Source organism: Myotis brandtii, unplaced genomic scaffold (assembly GCF_000412655.1).
Source record: "Myotis brandtii unplaced genomic scaffold, ASM41265v1 scaffold1026, whole genome shotgun sequence".
Lineage (NCBI taxonomy): Eukaryota > Metazoa > Chordata > Mammalia > Chiroptera > Vespertilionidae > Myotis > Myotis brandtii.
Genome location: NW_005353435.1, coordinates 983,048 through 1,000,868, shown reverse-complemented (window position 1 = coordinate 1,000,868; position 17,821 = coordinate 983,048). Strand labels below are relative to the sequence as shown.

The 17,821-nt window shown below is 50.0% G+C and overlaps 1 protein-coding gene across 1 annotated transcript in view; it reads right to left on the bottom strand.

Annotated features, from left to right (window-relative positions):
• Nucleotides 1-2,972: 2,972 nt before the first annotated feature.
• Nucleotides 2,973-17,821, bottom strand: part of ABCB10 (ATP-binding cassette, sub-family B (MDR/TAP), member 10) — a 24,782-nt gene continuing 9,933 nt past the window's right edge. Inside the window, exons 3-14 of the mRNA XM_005856391.2 lie at nt 16,861-17,061; nt 14,824-15,026; nt 13,194-13,328; nt 12,199-12,345; nt 11,110-11,245; nt 9,675-9,770; nt 8,541-8,750; nt 8,151-8,230; nt 7,134-7,314; nt 6,265-6,308; nt 4,528-4,562; nt 2,973-3,597 (exon numbers count right to left, since the gene is read on the bottom strand). Of these exons, the coding sequence (XP_005856453.2) occupies nt 3,366-3,597; nt 4,528-4,562; nt 6,265-6,308; nt 7,134-7,314; nt 8,151-8,230; nt 8,541-8,750; nt 9,675-9,770; nt 11,110-11,245; nt 12,199-12,345; nt 13,194-13,328; nt 14,824-15,026; nt 16,861-17,061 (1,700 nt within the window). The 3' untranslated portion in view covers nt 2,973-3,365. The remainder of the gene's footprint in view (nt 3,598-4,527; nt 4,563-6,264; nt 6,309-7,133; nt 7,315-8,150; nt 8,231-8,540; nt 8,751-9,674; nt 9,771-11,109; nt 11,246-12,198; nt 12,346-13,193; nt 13,329-14,823; nt 15,027-16,860; nt 17,062-17,821) is intronic.

The window sequence follows — 17,821 nt, the reverse complement described above, 5'->3', positions numbered from 1 at the left end:
CGGAAGGTGAAAGGATTAGCCAAAGGGCATGTATGCATGACCTAGAGACACACACAACATTGGCTGATGGTCACAGGGAAGGGAGGGGGCTTGGCAGAGGTAGGCCAAGGGGTGGGGGTGGGGAAATGGGAACATCTGTAAGGGTGACAATAAAATAAAAAAGGTAAATCTATAGGCTATAGGAAATCTTCATATATCAATATTCACTCTAAATATACACACTGCCTTCAGGAGACACATCTTAGCTGCAAAGACAGACTCAAAGTGAAGGGGTGGAAAATGGCATTCAGAGAAAAACAGGTATAACTGTATTTATATCACACAAAATAGATCTCAAGATATAAAAGGTAACAAGAGACAAAGATGGATATTTCATAGTGATAAAGGGAACAATACATCATGAAGACATAACACTTATTAATATATATGCACCCCACCAGAGAGCACCAAAATACATAAAGCAATCACTAACAGAACTAAAGGGAGAAACTGACGAAAACAAATTTATAGTAGGGAACCTGAATACCCCATTGACAGTGATGGACAGATCATCCAAATAGAAAAATCAATAAGGAAATATCAGTCTTAAATGATGCATTAGACCAAATGGACATAATCGATATTTACCAAGTGTTTCATCCCAGAACAGTAGGGAAGATATACATTCTTCTCTAGTGTACATGGAACATTCTCAACACACACAAAAGTAGGCTCACATACCTAAGAAGATTGAGATCATACCAAGGATATTTTCCAACCACAATGCTTTGAAATGGAAAAATCAACTACAAAAAGGAAGCGGAAAAGAACCACAAATATGTGGAGATTAAACAACATGGTCCTAAACAAAGACTGGGTCAAAGAAGAAATAGAAGATCGAAAGGTAATAGGGGTAAATGAGAATGACCACGTGGCAGCAAGATTTGAGAGAGGCAGCAAAAGCGGTACTAAGAAGGAAGTTTACAGCATTACAGACTTACCTCAAGAATAAGAGACATCTCAACTAAACAACCTAACATTTCACCCTGAGTAACTAGAAAAAGAACAAAGTCGGTAGAAGGAAGGAAATAGTAAAAATCAGAGAATTAAACAAAATAGAGAAAAAATACAATTGAAAAATGAATGCAACCAAGAGCTGGTTCTTTGAAAATAACAACATCAAGCTCTGGCCAGTGTGCTCCGTGGTTAGAGCGCTGGTCCACACACCAGAGGGGTTGCAGGTTCAATCACCGATCAAGGGCACATACTTGGTTGCAGGGTATTGTAGACGTCCACACTTGAAACTTACCTGGTATATAATGCTGTAAATCAGTCACCCCAATAAATTGAATAAAAATAGCAAAAACAGAAAAGAGACAGACACAGATAAAGTTCACTATAAATTTTAATCCACGATATAAATGTAACCTAAAGACACACTGAACATCTTGTATTAGAAAATGACACATAATGATCAAGTTCGGGTTTGTAAGTCCTTCTATGGCACAGACTTCCCTCGAGCTCAGCTCTGTAGCTGCTGAACCACACCGTCCGTCACAGCACACTGCAGAGACGACAAGTGAAGTCTGTTCAAATGATGGTCACAGGTGTACTGTTTACCAACCCAAAACACACAGCCCACTTATTCATGAATGAATTCCCTGATGTAGAATGAATTATATGTCTCCCTGCTTATCATGAAATAGTGGATTCTTCTTCCAGTCTAACCAGGGAACTAACAATTACTTAGTACAGGAGGAAACTTCCATTTTACTTATCTCAACATAGTTACTTCTTGGGTCTGGCATCACCTATGCAGAAAAAAAGCACTTTTTCTGGAGGCAAGAGCAAGTGATCAGCACTGACATGAAATTTGGCAAATCTGGTGGTTGTCAGCACTGCTTTAGGAATTCTGAGGCGTTCAGGTGAATGAAACTATAGTTATAAATAGAAGAGAGTTATTAATGTCCTCTTTTCAGAAGACTGACAAGTTCTTAAGGTTTCTTGATATTCTGTAGAATAGCAAGAACGTCTAAACCAGCCGTGGGCAAACTACAGCCCGTTTGAAATGAATAAAACTAAAAAAAAAAAAAAGACCGTACCCTTTTATGTAATGATGTTTACTTTGAATTTATATTAGTTCACACAAACACTCCATCCATGCTTTTGTTCCGGCCCTCCGGTCCAGTTTAAGAACCCATTGTGGCCCTCGAGTCAAAAAGTTTGCCCACCCCTGGTCTAAACTTTCTTCAAATGTTTTAAGGTTGAAAATTACAGTTACATTATTCAGATTTTAGCCTCATTAAATGACACTTCAAATGTATTTAAGTAACTGAGAAAAGGCCGTCAAATTTGGGTTAGGGCTTATACATTTTTAAAGTACAATTTTCAGAACAAGCCTTAGATAACATCATGTAAAATTCATTTTTACATCTTTCTTGATAATGCCTGGCAGCCCACGCCTCACTTTCCGGGGGGGCTCACAGAGAGAAATATGTGAGTAGTGAAAATAGAAGTTTTCCTGGGCAAAGATGGGGCTGCCTCTTCCCCTTTTCAAACTCATCAGGCTCTCATGTGCCCAAAACGTTAAAGACCACACACACCCACACACAGCCTCGTTCCAGAGGGACACAGCCTCCTGCACTCTCATGCCTCTGAAGACGCAGGGGATGGAGAATGAGAACGTTCCCTTCTCGCCAGGAGACAGTCACTACCTCTGTATGTATGACACTCAGGTTCACTTCATGAGCATGAGGATAAAATAAACGGCTAGGTTTTCATCTTCTATGACAGTGGTCGGCAAACTGCGGCCCCTGGAGTGTGGCTCTTCCACAAAATACCACGTGCGGGCACACACGTACAGTGCGATTGAAACTTCGTGGCCACATTCAAGGGGCCAAAGAGCTGCAGTTTGCTGACCACTGTTCTATGACACAACCCGGTACCATTCGACCCAAAGAGGGCAGAATACTACCAAGAGAATTACACAGTGATTGGCAAACTGGCCTAAAATAATTAGGCCTTTTAATTTATAATTCCCTTTTAAAGTTGTCATTTGACAATAACTTCCATCTCGAACAGCAGGTAAAAAAAATGAGGTGCCATGCTGTATGAAAATATTCCAAGATAAAATAAAGTATAAAACCTGAAAATAACTTCAGTGCTATAGACATTTAGAAAGTTATAATTATTAAAACTCTGACTGTAAAGGTTTTGAGAACAGGTTCATCTCAAAACAATAGTTTATATACTTTGGGAAAAATAGGCCTATTTCAAATAACTCGAAGTATCATTTACAGATTCCATACCCTCTCTAAGGAATTTCCCCCCTGCAGTGCTGTTTGGTTTTAAAGTCTCTTGGATTCACTTGGCCAGCAATTGCTTCTTTATGCTGACACGAAGCTTTGTTTGTTCATTAATTTTCTGTATATCCCGTCTGGTTTGGCAAGCAGCTCATCATGGTTCCCACATTCGATAATTTTTCCTCGGTCGAGAACAGCCACCATATTAGCATTCTTGATGGTGGACAGACGATGGGCAATGATCAGCACTGTCCTTCCTTCCATGAGTCGGTCCAGAGCTTCCTGCACCAGATACTCATTCTCAGCATCCAACGCACTTGAGCGGGAAACCAGCGAGAAAGCAAAGAGTCAGTGCCAGGCAGACTGCGGCCCATGCATTCGCTTTACACACACAGTGGCCCTGCGCTAGCAGTGAATGTTCACTAGGATCTAGATCAGCGGTTCTCAACCTGTGGGTCCTGACCCTTTTGGGGGTCGAATGACGCTTTCACAGGGGTCGCCCAAGACCATCGGAAAACACATCTATAATTACATATTGTTTTTGTGATTCATCACTATGCTTTAATTATGTTCAATTTGTAACAATGAAATTGGGGGTCACCACAACATGAGGAACTGTATGAAAGGGTCGCGGCATTAGGAAGGTTGAGAACCACTGAATTCTAGATGGTAACTTCTTGGGTCTACTTTACATGTTTGATAGTATAACGGTGCTATTAACCAGGAAGTGGGGCCTCTACATTTCCGCAAAACTTGTCACATAAGTAGAAGCTGATGGGAGTGATCGGGGACTCATCACACACGTGTCTCACCTGGAGCTACAACCCTCCCTCCAGGCTCAGCTTGCCCCTACCTCCCGACTGTCACTCACTCAGACAGACTCGGTCATTTTAAAGTAGGGAAAGGGCCCTGGCCGGTTTGGCTCGGTGGATGGAGTGTCGGCCTGCAGACTCAGGGGTCCCGGGTTCGATTCCGGTCAAGGGCATGTACCTTGGTTGCGGGCACATCCCCAGTGGGGAGTGTGCGGGAGGCAGCTGATCGATGTTTCTCTCTCATTGATGTTTCTAACTCTCTATCCCTCTCCCTTCCTCTCTGTAAAAAATCAATAAAAATATATTAAAAAATAAATAAATAAAGTAGGGAAAGGACCCTGGCAGTGGCAACACTGTAAAGTACAGGAAGGTGAGTCTTTGGAAAAGGAAGCCTTCGCTGTATATAATCACATGTGGTACTGAGATATCCTCACCTGGTGGCTTCATCCAGGAGGAGAATTTTGGGATTCTAAAGAAGGAAAAACATGAAAAAGAAAACATTGTTATTAGAAAAACACAAACTCCCAGGAATGAAAATAAATGAAGTGCCGTACATGATACAACATGATGAACATTGAAAACCTTCTGCTCAGTGAGTAAGTCAGACGCGAAACGCTACATGTCGTGTGACTCTACAGGGAGTGTCCAGAGTAGGCGCATCCCTAGCAACAGAGCAGGTCCGTGGTCCCTGGGGGCTGGGGTCCCTGGGGCCACAAGGCAGGGGGTGTGGGTGACTGCGACAGCGGACGGCATCTCTTTCCGGGGTGATGACAAGGTCCTAACATTGCTTCTGGGATGGATACACAACACTAAATACACGAAAACCCACTGAATTATCATTTCTCATGGGTGAGTTGTAGAGTGTGTGAATTATATCACAACAGAACTGCTGCAGAGAAAGAGAACCACAAGTTCGTAGGTGACTGTGATAAGCACAGAAGGGGGGTTGGAGGCGACTTGAGACCGTATCACAGTGACCCCGGGGCTGGGTGCTGCTCTCAGGGCACTTTTTCCTGATGCCAATCAACTGCAGTGCGAGGCAGCTCTGAAGTGAGTCCCACGGAAGCCAGGCCCTCCAGGCCCTGCCTGCTATTCCACTGGGAGCAGCACGTAAGACGAAAACGTAAGGGGAGCTGATGTACTAACACACTCCATCCTAGCTTGGCCCAGGGGTTGATCACAAGAAAGGAAAACGTGTCCACCCAAACCTCTGCCCCATTATTCTCAGCAGCGCTATTCACAAGGGCCTCAAACTGGAAACAGCCCCGATGTCATCAGTGGTGAACGGATACACAGCCCGTGGGCCAGCCCCACGGAGGGTACCACTCAGCCACAGACAGGAAGAGAGTTCTGACAGAGGCGACAACATGAGGAAAGGCAAAGACATAAGCTAGTGAGAGAGGCTAACGACCATCTCTTGTCCGATTCCATCGAGCTGAGATGGCCAGAGAGGCCAGTCTAGACAGCGAGCAGATGAACTGCGCCTGAGGCTGAGGCTGGGAACGGGGAAAGGCGACACGTGGTACAAGGGTTTATCTGAGGGGGATAGAAATGCTCTAACATAAAAAGGAAATATTTGTTTTGTTTTGATTGTGTGATGGTTGAGTAACTGTAAATTTACTGTAAGTCACTGGAAGTACATTGAAAATGGAAGTTCCTGGTGTGTAAGTTATGCTTCAATAAAGCAGTTTTTTAAATCACTTATCCATCGGAGGAGAGTCGTTAAATAACAGAGGAAAGACTATCCCTTCCTAAAACATCCCATGTCTGACTTCCAGCTAAAATGTGTTCCCTTTCCTCTCAGAAGTCTTGGACAAGTATTTCAAGTCTGTATTACTCAGCTTAGCAGCTGATTACGGATTATACCAGCAAGCAGACTGGTCCTGTTCTAGATTCTGATACGATCACTGTTTCATTCGATACACTGAATGCTTCTCCCTCTGTCAATCCCAGCACAGGCCTGGCCTCCTCATATCCCCAAAATACTGGTTAAGTCTGGACAGCGTGCACTCATGGAAGGCCTCACTCCTCTCTCACCAGAACTGTCAATCATGTATCTTCCCTCCCCTCCAAGGAAAAAGGGAAGGACAGGGAGAAGGAAAATAGTAAATGACAAGTTACAAGGTCTCTATGAAAAGCTAAACAACCGCCCCGTGGGGCCGCAGGCTCACCTTCAGCAGCGCCCGGGCGATGGCGATCCGCTGCTTCTGCCCACCTGGCAACGACAGGGGTGTTTTAATGCAAAGCCTGAACACCAATTCCTGGTAACAGCTTTTCTAAGAAGCCATGTGGCAACTGGAAGGCAGCTCCTCCCAGGAAGCCCTCACTAGGACAGATGGCAGGACAGAACCTGTTTTAAAATATACTCCTCCTCATTAACCTCAGGATTCACAGTAACAATACTATGCTAGCTAACATTAACTGAGGTGTTCCAATGTACCAGGCCATTTTTCTTTTCTTTTCTTTTCTAATCCTCACCGAGGATATTTTTTCCATTGATTTTCCCCCCGTTTCTTCTCTGGGCCGGGGCAAGAGGAGCATAGTGTGAGGAAGGAAGGGTCAGGGGTGACGCTCTGAGGGAGATGCTCTCTGCTCCCGTCCTCTGCATGTTCTGCTCAGGAACCTGGGGTTCCCTGGGCTCCTGGTTTCCCTGTGGCCCTTGCCCTGCAGGTGCAGACTCCGCTCTGCCACTTCCCAGCTTGGACAGCTTCTCTTGTGCCCCAGTGAAAAGGGAACAGTGATAGGATCTGCTTCATAGGGTTTTTTAAGATTAAATGAGATAATACGTGTAATGCGTTTAGAAAATGCCTGGCACAGCCCTAGCCGGTTTGGCTCAGTGGATAGAGCGTTGGCCTGCGGACTGAAGGGTCCCAGGGTCGATTCTGGTCAAGGGCAGGTTTCGGGCTCGATCCCCAGTGTGGGGTGTGCAGGAGGCAGGGATCAGTGACTCTCTCTCCTCATTGATGTTTCTCTCTCTCTGTCCCTCCCTCTTCCTCTCTGACATCAATAGAAATACATTTAAAAACAGAACAATAGGCACCTGAGAGAAGAACACCCTTTTCTCCGACCATAGTGCTGAACCCCTGCGGGAAGCTGCGGATGAAAGCAGTTGCGTTGGCGACTTCCGCCACCTTCTCCACCTGCTCAGCAGTCACCGCAGAAGGGTCCTCGGCCCCGTAAGCAATGTTCTCAGCAATTGAGCAAGAGAACAAAATTGGTTCCTGCAAATTGGAGATAAAACATGTTGACCTCAAAGTTCAAAACAGACTTCACACGCCTAGCGAACACCGTGGGGCTCACTCCGCACAGCACTTACATCTGAGAGACTATTAAACTGCCCCCAAAGAGCACATGCTGCTTTCCTGGCTCCACCTCCTCATTCCTCATGCATCGCCCAGCAGGACTGATCTCATCATCTGTAGCTCCCACCCACCGCAGGGAGGGAGATCCCAGGGCAGATGCCTGCACGGCGCTCGGCACACAGTAGGCACTTCATAAATGCATGTTCCCTCATCTTGGGAGTCGTGAGGCCCTGGGAGACCACAAGCCCATCTGCATTTTCCGGCGGCCTGCCTTCCACCGAGGACATTGCTTTTTGAAATATACACAAACCAGCTCTAGCTGGTTCAGCTCAGTGGATAGAGCATCGTCCTGCAGACTGAAGGGTTCCGGGTTTGATTCCAGTCAAGGGCACATGCCCAGGTTGCAGGCTCAGTTCCCAGTGTGGGGCGTGCAGGAGTCAGCTGATCAATGATTCCCTCTCATCATGGATGTTTCTATCTCTCTCTCCCTCTCCCTTCCTCTCTGAAATCAATGAAAATATATTTTAAAAATAAATAAAAAATAAGTTTAAAAAGTCAGTGCTTCAATGGGTTAAAGTGCGTGAGGTCCTGAGAAACGGCACTGTTTACAAACCTATGCAATCTGCCACGTGAGACCCGTTCAGCGCATCTGGAAAACCACCATCCTTCTCACGGAGACTCACGACCAAGCAAAAAGCGAGCGACAAATGCAGCTTTAAAAGAAAAACACAATAAAAAAACCCCCTTCCTCCTACCTGACTCACTGTCCCGATCTTGGATCTCAGCCAGACGGGGTTCAGCTGGCGGATGTCACGACCGTCCAGACTGATGGTCCCTGCGGAGGGAGGAAAGCCACTGGTCAGGGGCCACCGACGCGTAAACACCAGGTCGGGCAGGGAGGCTCCAGGTGCCGTTTTTGAAAGGTTGAAAGTCTCACAAAAGGAGAGACCGACGGACGCCACCTCGGGACGATCTTACATTAAAACGGACGCCGTTGGGCCTTTTTAAAGTCTCCCGAGCATTTTGAAGTTGATATAAATTCTCCCCCCAGCTCTTTGCACCTTCGAGCCCTCGTGCAGGGCACAGGCGTGAGACGGGCGAGAACAGCCCCGCCCTCCCTCCGAGGTGAGGACCCACCCGCTCACCTGAAAGGGGGTCGTACAGCCTCAGCAGGAGGGAAACCACCGTGGATTTGCCGGACCCACTGGGGCCCACCAGCGCCGTGACGGACCCCGAGGGGATGGAGAGGCTGAAGTCCTGGAAGATGGGCACCTCGGGGCGAGCCGGGTAGGTGAAGTGCACGTTCTTGAACTCCAGCGCACCCTGGAAGCTCTTCTCGTTCAAGGTCAGCCCCTCTGAAACGGAAGATGGAGCATCATCACTCAGTGCAGAGGGCAGTCCCAGGTGAACACAGCTCCCACCTGTCTGACTAACACGCCGCCCCCAGAAGCCCTGGGGGTGCTCCCCGGGCAAGTCAGGAAGAGGCCTCTGTCTACCCTTAGCTGCTCCGCACGCCCCCCAGCCAAGGCAGTGCACAGGCCCTGTTTGCTTCTCGCAGCCCCGAGAGGTGGAAGGTACCGTCCCAGCTCCCCTGCAGGTCACTGTGCTCACAGCCAACCACCTGCCCGAGCGACCACGGCCTGGAGGGGGCTCCCGCCGCCCTGAGCCAGCCTCTGTCGCTCCCTTGCTCCCGGGTTCGTCTGATCTGCTCTCAATCCGTGTTCTGAGAGAATGACGACACACCCCAGCCACGGAGCAGAGAGGGCAGGGTCCATGCTGTCTGGTGCCCCCTGGGCTACTTCCCCCGCCCCGGTCCTGGAGGGCACTGGGCAATACTGGGCGTTCGCCAGCAAGGCCCCAGGAGGGCTTGGGGATGGTCACAGCTCACGGCCACTCCTCCTGAGCCCTGAGGACTGGCCTCCAGGGAAGCAGCTGGCCAAGACCATCAGCACCAGCATTCCTCACGCCATCCCCTAAAACCAATACACGCGGAGGCTTTTACACGTATGATGCCTCTTCCTTTCCTCCTGCCCCCCATACACGCATCACAACCACCAAGGAGAACAGATGGGGGAGGAGCAGGGCCCTGGCCCCTGGCAACAGGGCCCCTGCGGGGAGGTGAGCGGTGGGCGGCACAGCCTGTGGTCAGCCCTGTGCTTCCAGGGACATCCCGGGGCCCCCCGCCCCGCTGCTGACCTCCCCCCTCGTGCCCCTCCTGCAGGCAGGGCAGGGAGCACACCTGACCCCCACGAGAAAGAGCAAAGGCGCTGCAGACCCACCGTCGAAAGGCAGCCCCGGCTTCCTCTCCAGCAGCTCCCAGAGGCGGCCCCCGGCGCCCAGTCCTTTCATCAGCTCCGAGTAGAACGAGCTCAGACCTGAGGGGAGACGCTACATCCGTCACTGGTGCCGGCCACAGCCGTCGGCTGCTCCCATCCCGCTGGGCAAAGTGACAGGTGCTTTTAACGTAAAACCTGCTGCTTTCAAAGAAGGACCCGAGCCAGCTGCCTGGGAACCCATGGGCAGAATCCCCTCAGACTCGTACCCTCGTTCTCCTTCAGCTTCTTCTCCTCTGATTTCCCTGATTTCTAATGAGGATTTAGTGGATGGTCAGGGAATTTACAAATACATACGGCCGCACTAATCAACCACTGAATTCAAAGCACAGTGCTACAGAGGAAATTCTGCCGAGCCAGAAACATAGCAATATAAATAAAACATAATGCTTAGCCTATACTTGAAGGGAAATAACGTACCCCAATATTCATACCTACAAAAACCAAACCTACCTTTTAGGCATTCAAAATTCAACTTTTACTGGGCTACAGACTGAACAGGAATCTGGCAATGTTCAATACCCCAACAATCTCTTCTTAAAGTGACCTCTGTCCCACCCAGTAGGTTGTTTTTCGTTTTATTGGTGGTTTCCCTCGCTGTGCAGAAAGTTTTTAATTTGAGGTAGTCCCACTTGTTTCTTTTGTTTCCTTTGCTCAGGGAGACATATCCAAAAAAATATTGCTAAGACTGATGTCAAAGGGAGTTTACTGCCTATGTTTTCTTCTAGGAGTTTTCTGGTTTTAGGTCTTCTGTGTACCAGTATTTAAGTCTTTCATATATTTTGAGCTTATTTTTGTATATCATGTAAGAGAGTGGTCCAGTGTCCTATCTTTTCCTGCATATATCTATCCAGTTTTCCCAACACCATTTACTGATGAGACTCATTTCCCTCCTGTATAATCCTGTCTCTCTTACTGTAGATTAGCTGACCCTCTGACTGTGGGTTTATTCCTGGGCTTTCTGACTTGAATAAACATTTCTCCAGAGAAGACGCACAGATGGCCAACAGACATGAAAAGATGCTCAGTATCACTTGTTATCAGGGAAATGCAAGTCAAAACCACAGTGATATCCCGTCACACCTGTCAGAATGGCTATTGTCAAAAGTCAACCAATAGTAAGTACTGGATAGGATGTGAAGAGATGGGGACTTGTGTGCGCTGGTGGTGGGGTTGTGAAGGGGGGCAGCCACTATGTAAAGCAGTATGGGGGTCCTCAGAAGATGAAACATGGTCGAGTGGGAATAAGATTCTAGGACAGAGCTTTTTCAGGTGCAGTTACTTGCTGAGAGATGGAACAGTAGGAGAGTGAAGTTTTACTTTCAGAAACTAGAACCCGATTTTCCACGTGTAACTCCCCACGCCTGGTTAGATCATATACCTCCGATGCTCAATCCAACCCAGAAAGCGTACATGAGGAAGGAAGAGAGCTCGCCCACGGTCATGTGGGCGCTGCCCATCAGCAGCCCGCCTTTGTACAGCACGGAGAGCACGATCAGGTTCCCAGAGAGCCCGGTCTGTCGAGTGAAGGAAACGCAGAAGTCAGGGGGGAGGCAGAGACCCACACAGCAGACAGCAAGACCACGGCCTGTAACCCCCTTCCTCATTTAACTATCACAGCAAGGCTTCTCCAAACTATTATGTTTTCCTCTGAATTTCTTTAAAAACACTGCGATATCCAAAGAAATAATCTCATCAACACGGAAACCTAGAAGCTGAGTCACCCCTCGGGTTCCTATTCTACTCTATCTGCTCGGTTTGCAAAAGAAAAAAAATTACATGAAGGATTCCTTCCCTAACTGGAGGCAGTGAGCACATAACTGACATGTGTGTTTACACAGTCTAACGTGACGCCTGGGCACGGACGGGCCAGGAGACTGGAGTCCGGGATCTCTGATCCACCTTGACCGGTCGGATGTGGGGTCTCGGGTGGGCGCTGCCTCCTCGGGGCCTGTTCCTTACCTGCTGAATCCGGCCATTATGCGTCACCTGTGCAGTTCTGTCCAGATCGGACATGTTACGAATCTGCCTTCGTGGTGAGCTTCTAGGTCAGTGTCCTGTCTAGTTCATGATGATCAGTCTGGGGCACTTCCTTCTCGAAGCGCACTGAGGTTATGCTTTTGGAAACAGCAGAGGACGCGGGGAACCTGTTCAAACAGACTGCCGGCCCCACCGCAGCGTTTCCGGTTCAACAGGTCTGGAAGGGGTGGACAGTCTGCCTGTCTGAGCAGCACCCACGTGACGCTGAGAACCAGTGCCTGATCCCACAGTGTCTGGTCTCCCTGCCCACTGCCTTTTCCTTCCTTACATTTATTGGTTTCCTTCTCTCTCACAAAAACACTCTAAGGAAGACAATTCTTAGTCCTGAGGTAGAATAGACTCACTTTCTATCTATGGCCAGAGTCACAGAATAGCACTCTCTCCCAATGACAACATCCGCCTTCTTCCCTTTCCACAACGATGCACTTACTGCTCCGAAGAAGCCTGCCCGAGCGATCGCCTCTTTCCTTGCTAACTGCATCACGAAGTCCACTTTGCTGGTGTATTTCTCGATTTCAGTCATTTCTTTCCCGAAAGCTCGAACGGTTCTGATGTTTCCGATGCGTTCCTCAGCTAGCTGGGAGAACAAAGACATTTCGGGGGGCGGGGGGGCAAGGTCACATGTCAAGAGTTCTGGAGGCACAACTGGAAACCGGCTCTCATTCTTAAGACACGAGCAATGGAAGTTGCAGGGATGGCGGGGGGGCAAGGTCACATGTCAAGAGTTCTGGAGGCACAACTGAAAACCGGCTCTCATTTTTAAGACACGAGCAATGGAAGTTGCAGGGACACGTGACTAAGTCAAAAACAGGCTGCAAAGGAGAGAGTCCCAAACAATCTTATTTTTGGAAACATCGATCTATGCAGATGCACAGCTTATATAGAGGTACATGGAAAGGTAAACCGGAGGGTATACAGCTAGATACAGAACTATGTCTTCATGCAGAGAAAAAGACATAAAAAGGACAGGCTCCAAGATATTAATAATGTTAATTGAGAGGCAGGCTGATGCCTATTATTTTTTCCCTTTATATTTTCAAATAGAAACATGGATGGTTTTTGTAATACGAAAACGTAAGAATTATTTTTAATTTTTTAAGAAGACAATACTGGACAGCATTGCAAAGCTACCTTTATTAATTAACGGAGAACAGAGTGGCACCCAGAAAGTGTTTGGAAAATATGGTTAGCTTTTTTGTCCTACAAGAAACAGTGATGGAAGAAGGAAGAAGTCCAGGTCATGTTCAGTTAAGCTGGATCTATTCTGCCACGTGGGTAGTGATCTAGTCTAGAAGGCAGCGTATTTTAGTTCTAACGTTAAGGGAAAGTAAGCAGTTTTTGCCAAGTCCGAGCACATTTCCTAGGGTCCGCCCACGGGTGGCTCTGAGCTCACTCAGGGGGGACCGTGCCAAGGAAGGCCTGTACCTGCGTGGCTTGTGCCAGGGAGTCCTGAGTGAGTTTGGTCAGTTTCCGTAGGTATCGTCCATAAATCACGGCAAGGATGGATATTGGAGGCACCACACTCAAAACGAAAGTGGCCAGATGCGGCGAGACAAAAAACTGTCAGAAACAAAGCCAGAAGGTATTTGTTACACAGAGTAGCAGCAAATTCTCACGACCTATTGTAGGTGAGTGTGTGTGTGTGTGTGTGTGTGTGTGTGTGTGTTTCAATGAAGAGACAGGCTGTACTGGTGGAACTTTTCATAAAACCCACGAATACTGAGCATGCCACACAGGAGTCACGTGACCAAGAGCTGCTGCAGACAGGGCGGGAGCCTTTGACCCCCGCCGCTCTGGACCATGGGGTTCATCGACAGAGAAGGGGAGCTGGCGGGAGTGAGGGAGAGGCCCGCTTGCTCACGCTGCGGGACCACAGCAGGAATTCTGGGCCCAGGTCTGGACCGCCTCGAGGCCACTGAACAACCTGAGCCACGGGTCCCACTGAAATGACCAAGACGGCAAAGAGACCGAACACACCCGCGTCCTGCGACGGGCAGACGGAAGGGACCTGGCGGGAGACATAACCCACAAGGGCAGGAGAGTTACAGCGCTTCCCTGGTCAGTGGACGGAAGCACGTGGATCTGAACTCAGCATGAGGAGCGACTCCTGACAGCTGGACCTGCTCAAAGAAGAAACAGCCGACTTCCAGAAGTGGCCTGGTGGGGTGTCCTGTCAACCCTGCAATTTGGTGACGGTATCTTAAACGGTACTGGCACCCCTTCAACAAATTATTAAGATCTGGCAAATCTCATTTGCTCAGAAAATAGCATAATCAGAACAAGGCTCTTCTAAAATGCTGAGAAAAAGCAGCAGACTACAGTGTAAAGTAATGGACAGAACCAATCATTCGTTCATTCATTCATTCACTCATTCACTTAGGACAGTGGTCGGCAAACTCATTAGTCAACAGAGCCAAATATCAACAGTACTTCTTCAAAATAGACTCGCCCAGGCCGGAAACCGACCTCTGCACATGGGCCACGAAGTGTCAATCGCACTGTACGTGCGCCCGCACGTGGTATTTTGTGGAAGAGCCACACTCAAGGGGCCAAAGAGCCGCATGTGGCTCGCCAGCCGCAGTTTGCCGACCACGGACTTAGGACAACACAAAGGCGTGGGAGTGGCGAGAGGCGCCTGGAAGGAGGGGGACTGATCTTCCCTCCCAGGCGAGGAGGAGAGGAAGGGGTCCCTCGGGCAGGGGTGGCCCTGCCTGTGGTGGCGGGTGTGACTTCCTGCCTTCCCTCGGACCCACTGCTCAGCACCAGAAGCTTCCTTCCCCCTGCTGCCTTCGAGCATCCTCAGAAAGCCCAGGCCACACGCCACCTTTTCTAAAGCAGCGGTCCTGCCTCCAGATAGGACTGCGTCCTGGGACATGTAGTGCAAGAGGCCATGCGGGAAGCAGCAGTGTCTGTCCCCACAGCCTGCGGGGCGGCGCTCTGGCCAGCGGCTACAGAGGGAAGAGAGCAGCTCACCCCGAGCTCCTCCCGGACACGAGAGGCCTGGCACAGGCCCAGCCCTGACCAGAAGGTGCTGACGCAAGCGGGGCGGACGTACCATCATGCCGATCCCGACAGAGGCCTGGGCCCCGGCCCGGAGCCCGTCCGAGAGGTTTTCGGTCACCGAGCGGCCCAGGAGCGCCGTGTCCGAGGAGAGGCGGTTGATCAGCTCGCCCGTGCGCGTCTTGTCAAAGAAAGCCACCTCCTGCCTCAGGACGGAGGAGAACAAGGAAGCTCGCAGCCGGTTCACGATGCGCTGCCCTGCAAAAGCCAACGGGGCCGGTCAGCGAGGGACCCGAGGTCAGCACCTCTCCGCCTGCGGCCTCGGAGGCTCGGCTGCTGCCCTGTTGGTCCCTGGGGACACTCACCGGGGCCCTGGCAGCTGGGCAGAAGCTGCCAGAAATGAGCATTATTCTCCCTTCATCCCTGCAGCCGGGAGGCGGAGGAGAGGCTACGGGATCGTGCAAATATAACCTGACTGAGATGCTCACGACTTATTTACAAAGACGTTTTACTACAGTGACTGCTCGAGAGCTAATGGTGTCCTTCCTCGGCAACCTTTTCTGTATTGAACTTCCAAATGGCAACAACTGGTTAATTATCTACTGGGTATTTATTTTATTCACTCAATGGCCAGCAACCGACGCGGAGCCGGGCGTCCGGGGCGCTGTCGTGACTGTGGCGGGCATGTGCCCGCGAGCCACCTGGCCTGACACAGACACACTGTCCAGGCATCACCCGGCTCCGCCTGGAGGGAGGCCCCGCTCCAGCCTCCCGCGTGACAGCCGTGCTCTCACACCTCCCGGAACACAGACGGCTGCTCCCTCCCAGCTCAATCCAAGTCACGTAAAAGGAGGGCTGAGAGGCACTGAGCTATCACAATCCACAGCTCCACCGTCGGGCAGTGTCCCTACTGAATGTTTGTTTTTTTAAAAAATATATTTGTATTGATTTCAGAGAGGGAGAGGGAGAGAGAGAACAAAACATCATGATGAGAGAGAATCACTGATCGGCTGCTTCCTGCACGCCCCCCACTGGAGATCGAGCCCACAACCCGGGCATGTGCCCTGACCGGGAATCGAACTGGGACCTCCTGGTTTGCCGAAAGCCGGTCCATCCTTGCTGCTTGACAAAGTGTGGAGAGGGGTTTTATAGGGGGTTGGAGTAAGGGGAGGAGAAAGGGCTGTGGCCTTGCCGATTGGCCAGGCGCAAGTCGGTGTCTTGTTCCTGGGTGTGGCTAGCAGAGGCTGACTTCCGGGAAGCTCCTTGCCAAGCACATGGCCAAGGTAAGATGGAGCACTTACCCTGGGGCAAGATGGAGGGCGTAGCCCTTACCCTGGGGCAAGATGGAGGGCGTAGCCCTTACCCTGGGGCAAGATGGAGGGCGTAGCCCTTACCCTGGGGCAAGATGGAGGGCGTAGCCCTTACCCTGGGGCAAGATGGAGGGCGTAGCCCTTACCCTGGGGCAAGATGGAGGGCGTAGCCCGCTATGTGTTTTAACCAAGGTCACCTCTCCGAGAAAGGTTGTTTCCCCAGGTAGGGATTTTCCCCTGAAGTTAGGGAGGGAATAAAACTCCTTAACTAAATGCCAGGGGGGTAATCACTTTAACTATGAACAATCACGCTTAAGCTACACAATCTTTACTCCCTGGAATGGAGATAAGAAACGCCCTAACCTTTGGAATAGAAATTGACAGGATTAAAATCAACTGGTATAAATACAGCTGTAACAAGACAGAACCTGGCTGGAGAACCTAGCGAGAGAACATGGCAAGAGAACCTACACAGAACTTGGCTGGAGATCCTGGACAGAACCTGGCTGGAGACCCTGGCTAGAGAACCTGGCTAGGCTGCTGATCAACTGAAAGCTATCTCCGTGTCATTCTTTCTTCGCTGACTCCGTCCACACCTTTGGGAACCCCTGGACCTGCTGGGGTTGGACCCCAACACTGGTTCATAGGTCGACACTCAACCACTGAGCCACGCCGGCCGGGCCCCCTGCTGAATGTGATGCAGAGGAGAGGAAAAGCCTGGGGCCCGCAGCACACGACACCCCCGGGGCTCCCCTCCGTGCCCCCGGGGGGAGGGCGCTGACCTGAGGTTTGCATGAGGTAGACACGGACGGCGTTGGCCGCAGCTCCGCACAGGAACACGCCGCTGAGCGCCAGGCAGAGGCGGGTCAGGCTGCTGCTGTAGTCCCCGGTGGGGTTGGTGTAAATGACGTCGATGATCCTCCCCAGGAAGAAGGGCGCCGACATGGTGATGACACTGGACACGGCCAGGAACCCGACGGCGGCTGGAAGACAGGGGCCATTCTCAGCTCGCGGGCGCCTTGGGTGAGGGGCCAGCGCTGGGACGGTCGTCCCTTCTGCTCCAACCCGACTACACGAAGAACCGATGGGTCCCAGGGCAGAACAAGTAGGGCGACCGCAGGGAGGGACTGACCATGCCCTGCACCCGATAAAAACTGTCCGCATCACCCTGACCTGACCACGTCCCCCCCGCCCCGGCCCCTCCTTCCTGTCTCTTGATCTGGGCGTTCGTCTCAGATGGTATTTTCTCCTACATTCACACTACTCATCGCTCCTCCTTGGTATCTAACCGTATCTTAGTTTCTAGATCACATTGTGCAGGTAAAGCCCTTGATGATGTCTAGAACAGGGGTGGGCAAACTTTTTGACTCGAGGGCCACAATGGGTTCTTAAACTGGACCGGAGGGCCGGAACAAAAGCATGGATGGAGTGTTTGTGTGAACTAATATAAATTCAAAATAAACATCATTACATAAAAGGGTACGGGTTTTTTTTTTTTTTTTTTAGTTTTATCCATTTCAAACGGGCCGTATCCAGCCCGCGGGCCGTAGTTTGCCCACGGCTGGGCTAGAGTTTGTCCTGTGATTATTAATAGTCTTCGCAAACGCTGGCATCACAGGAAACCGTCGTCGAATCAATTTAAATGGGAGGCCAGTGTCAGATGGGGACAAATTCTTGGAATCAGAACAGCCTCTCTACCTGCAATCCTGTTAATACTTCAGCTTCGATAATGTTAGGTCATAA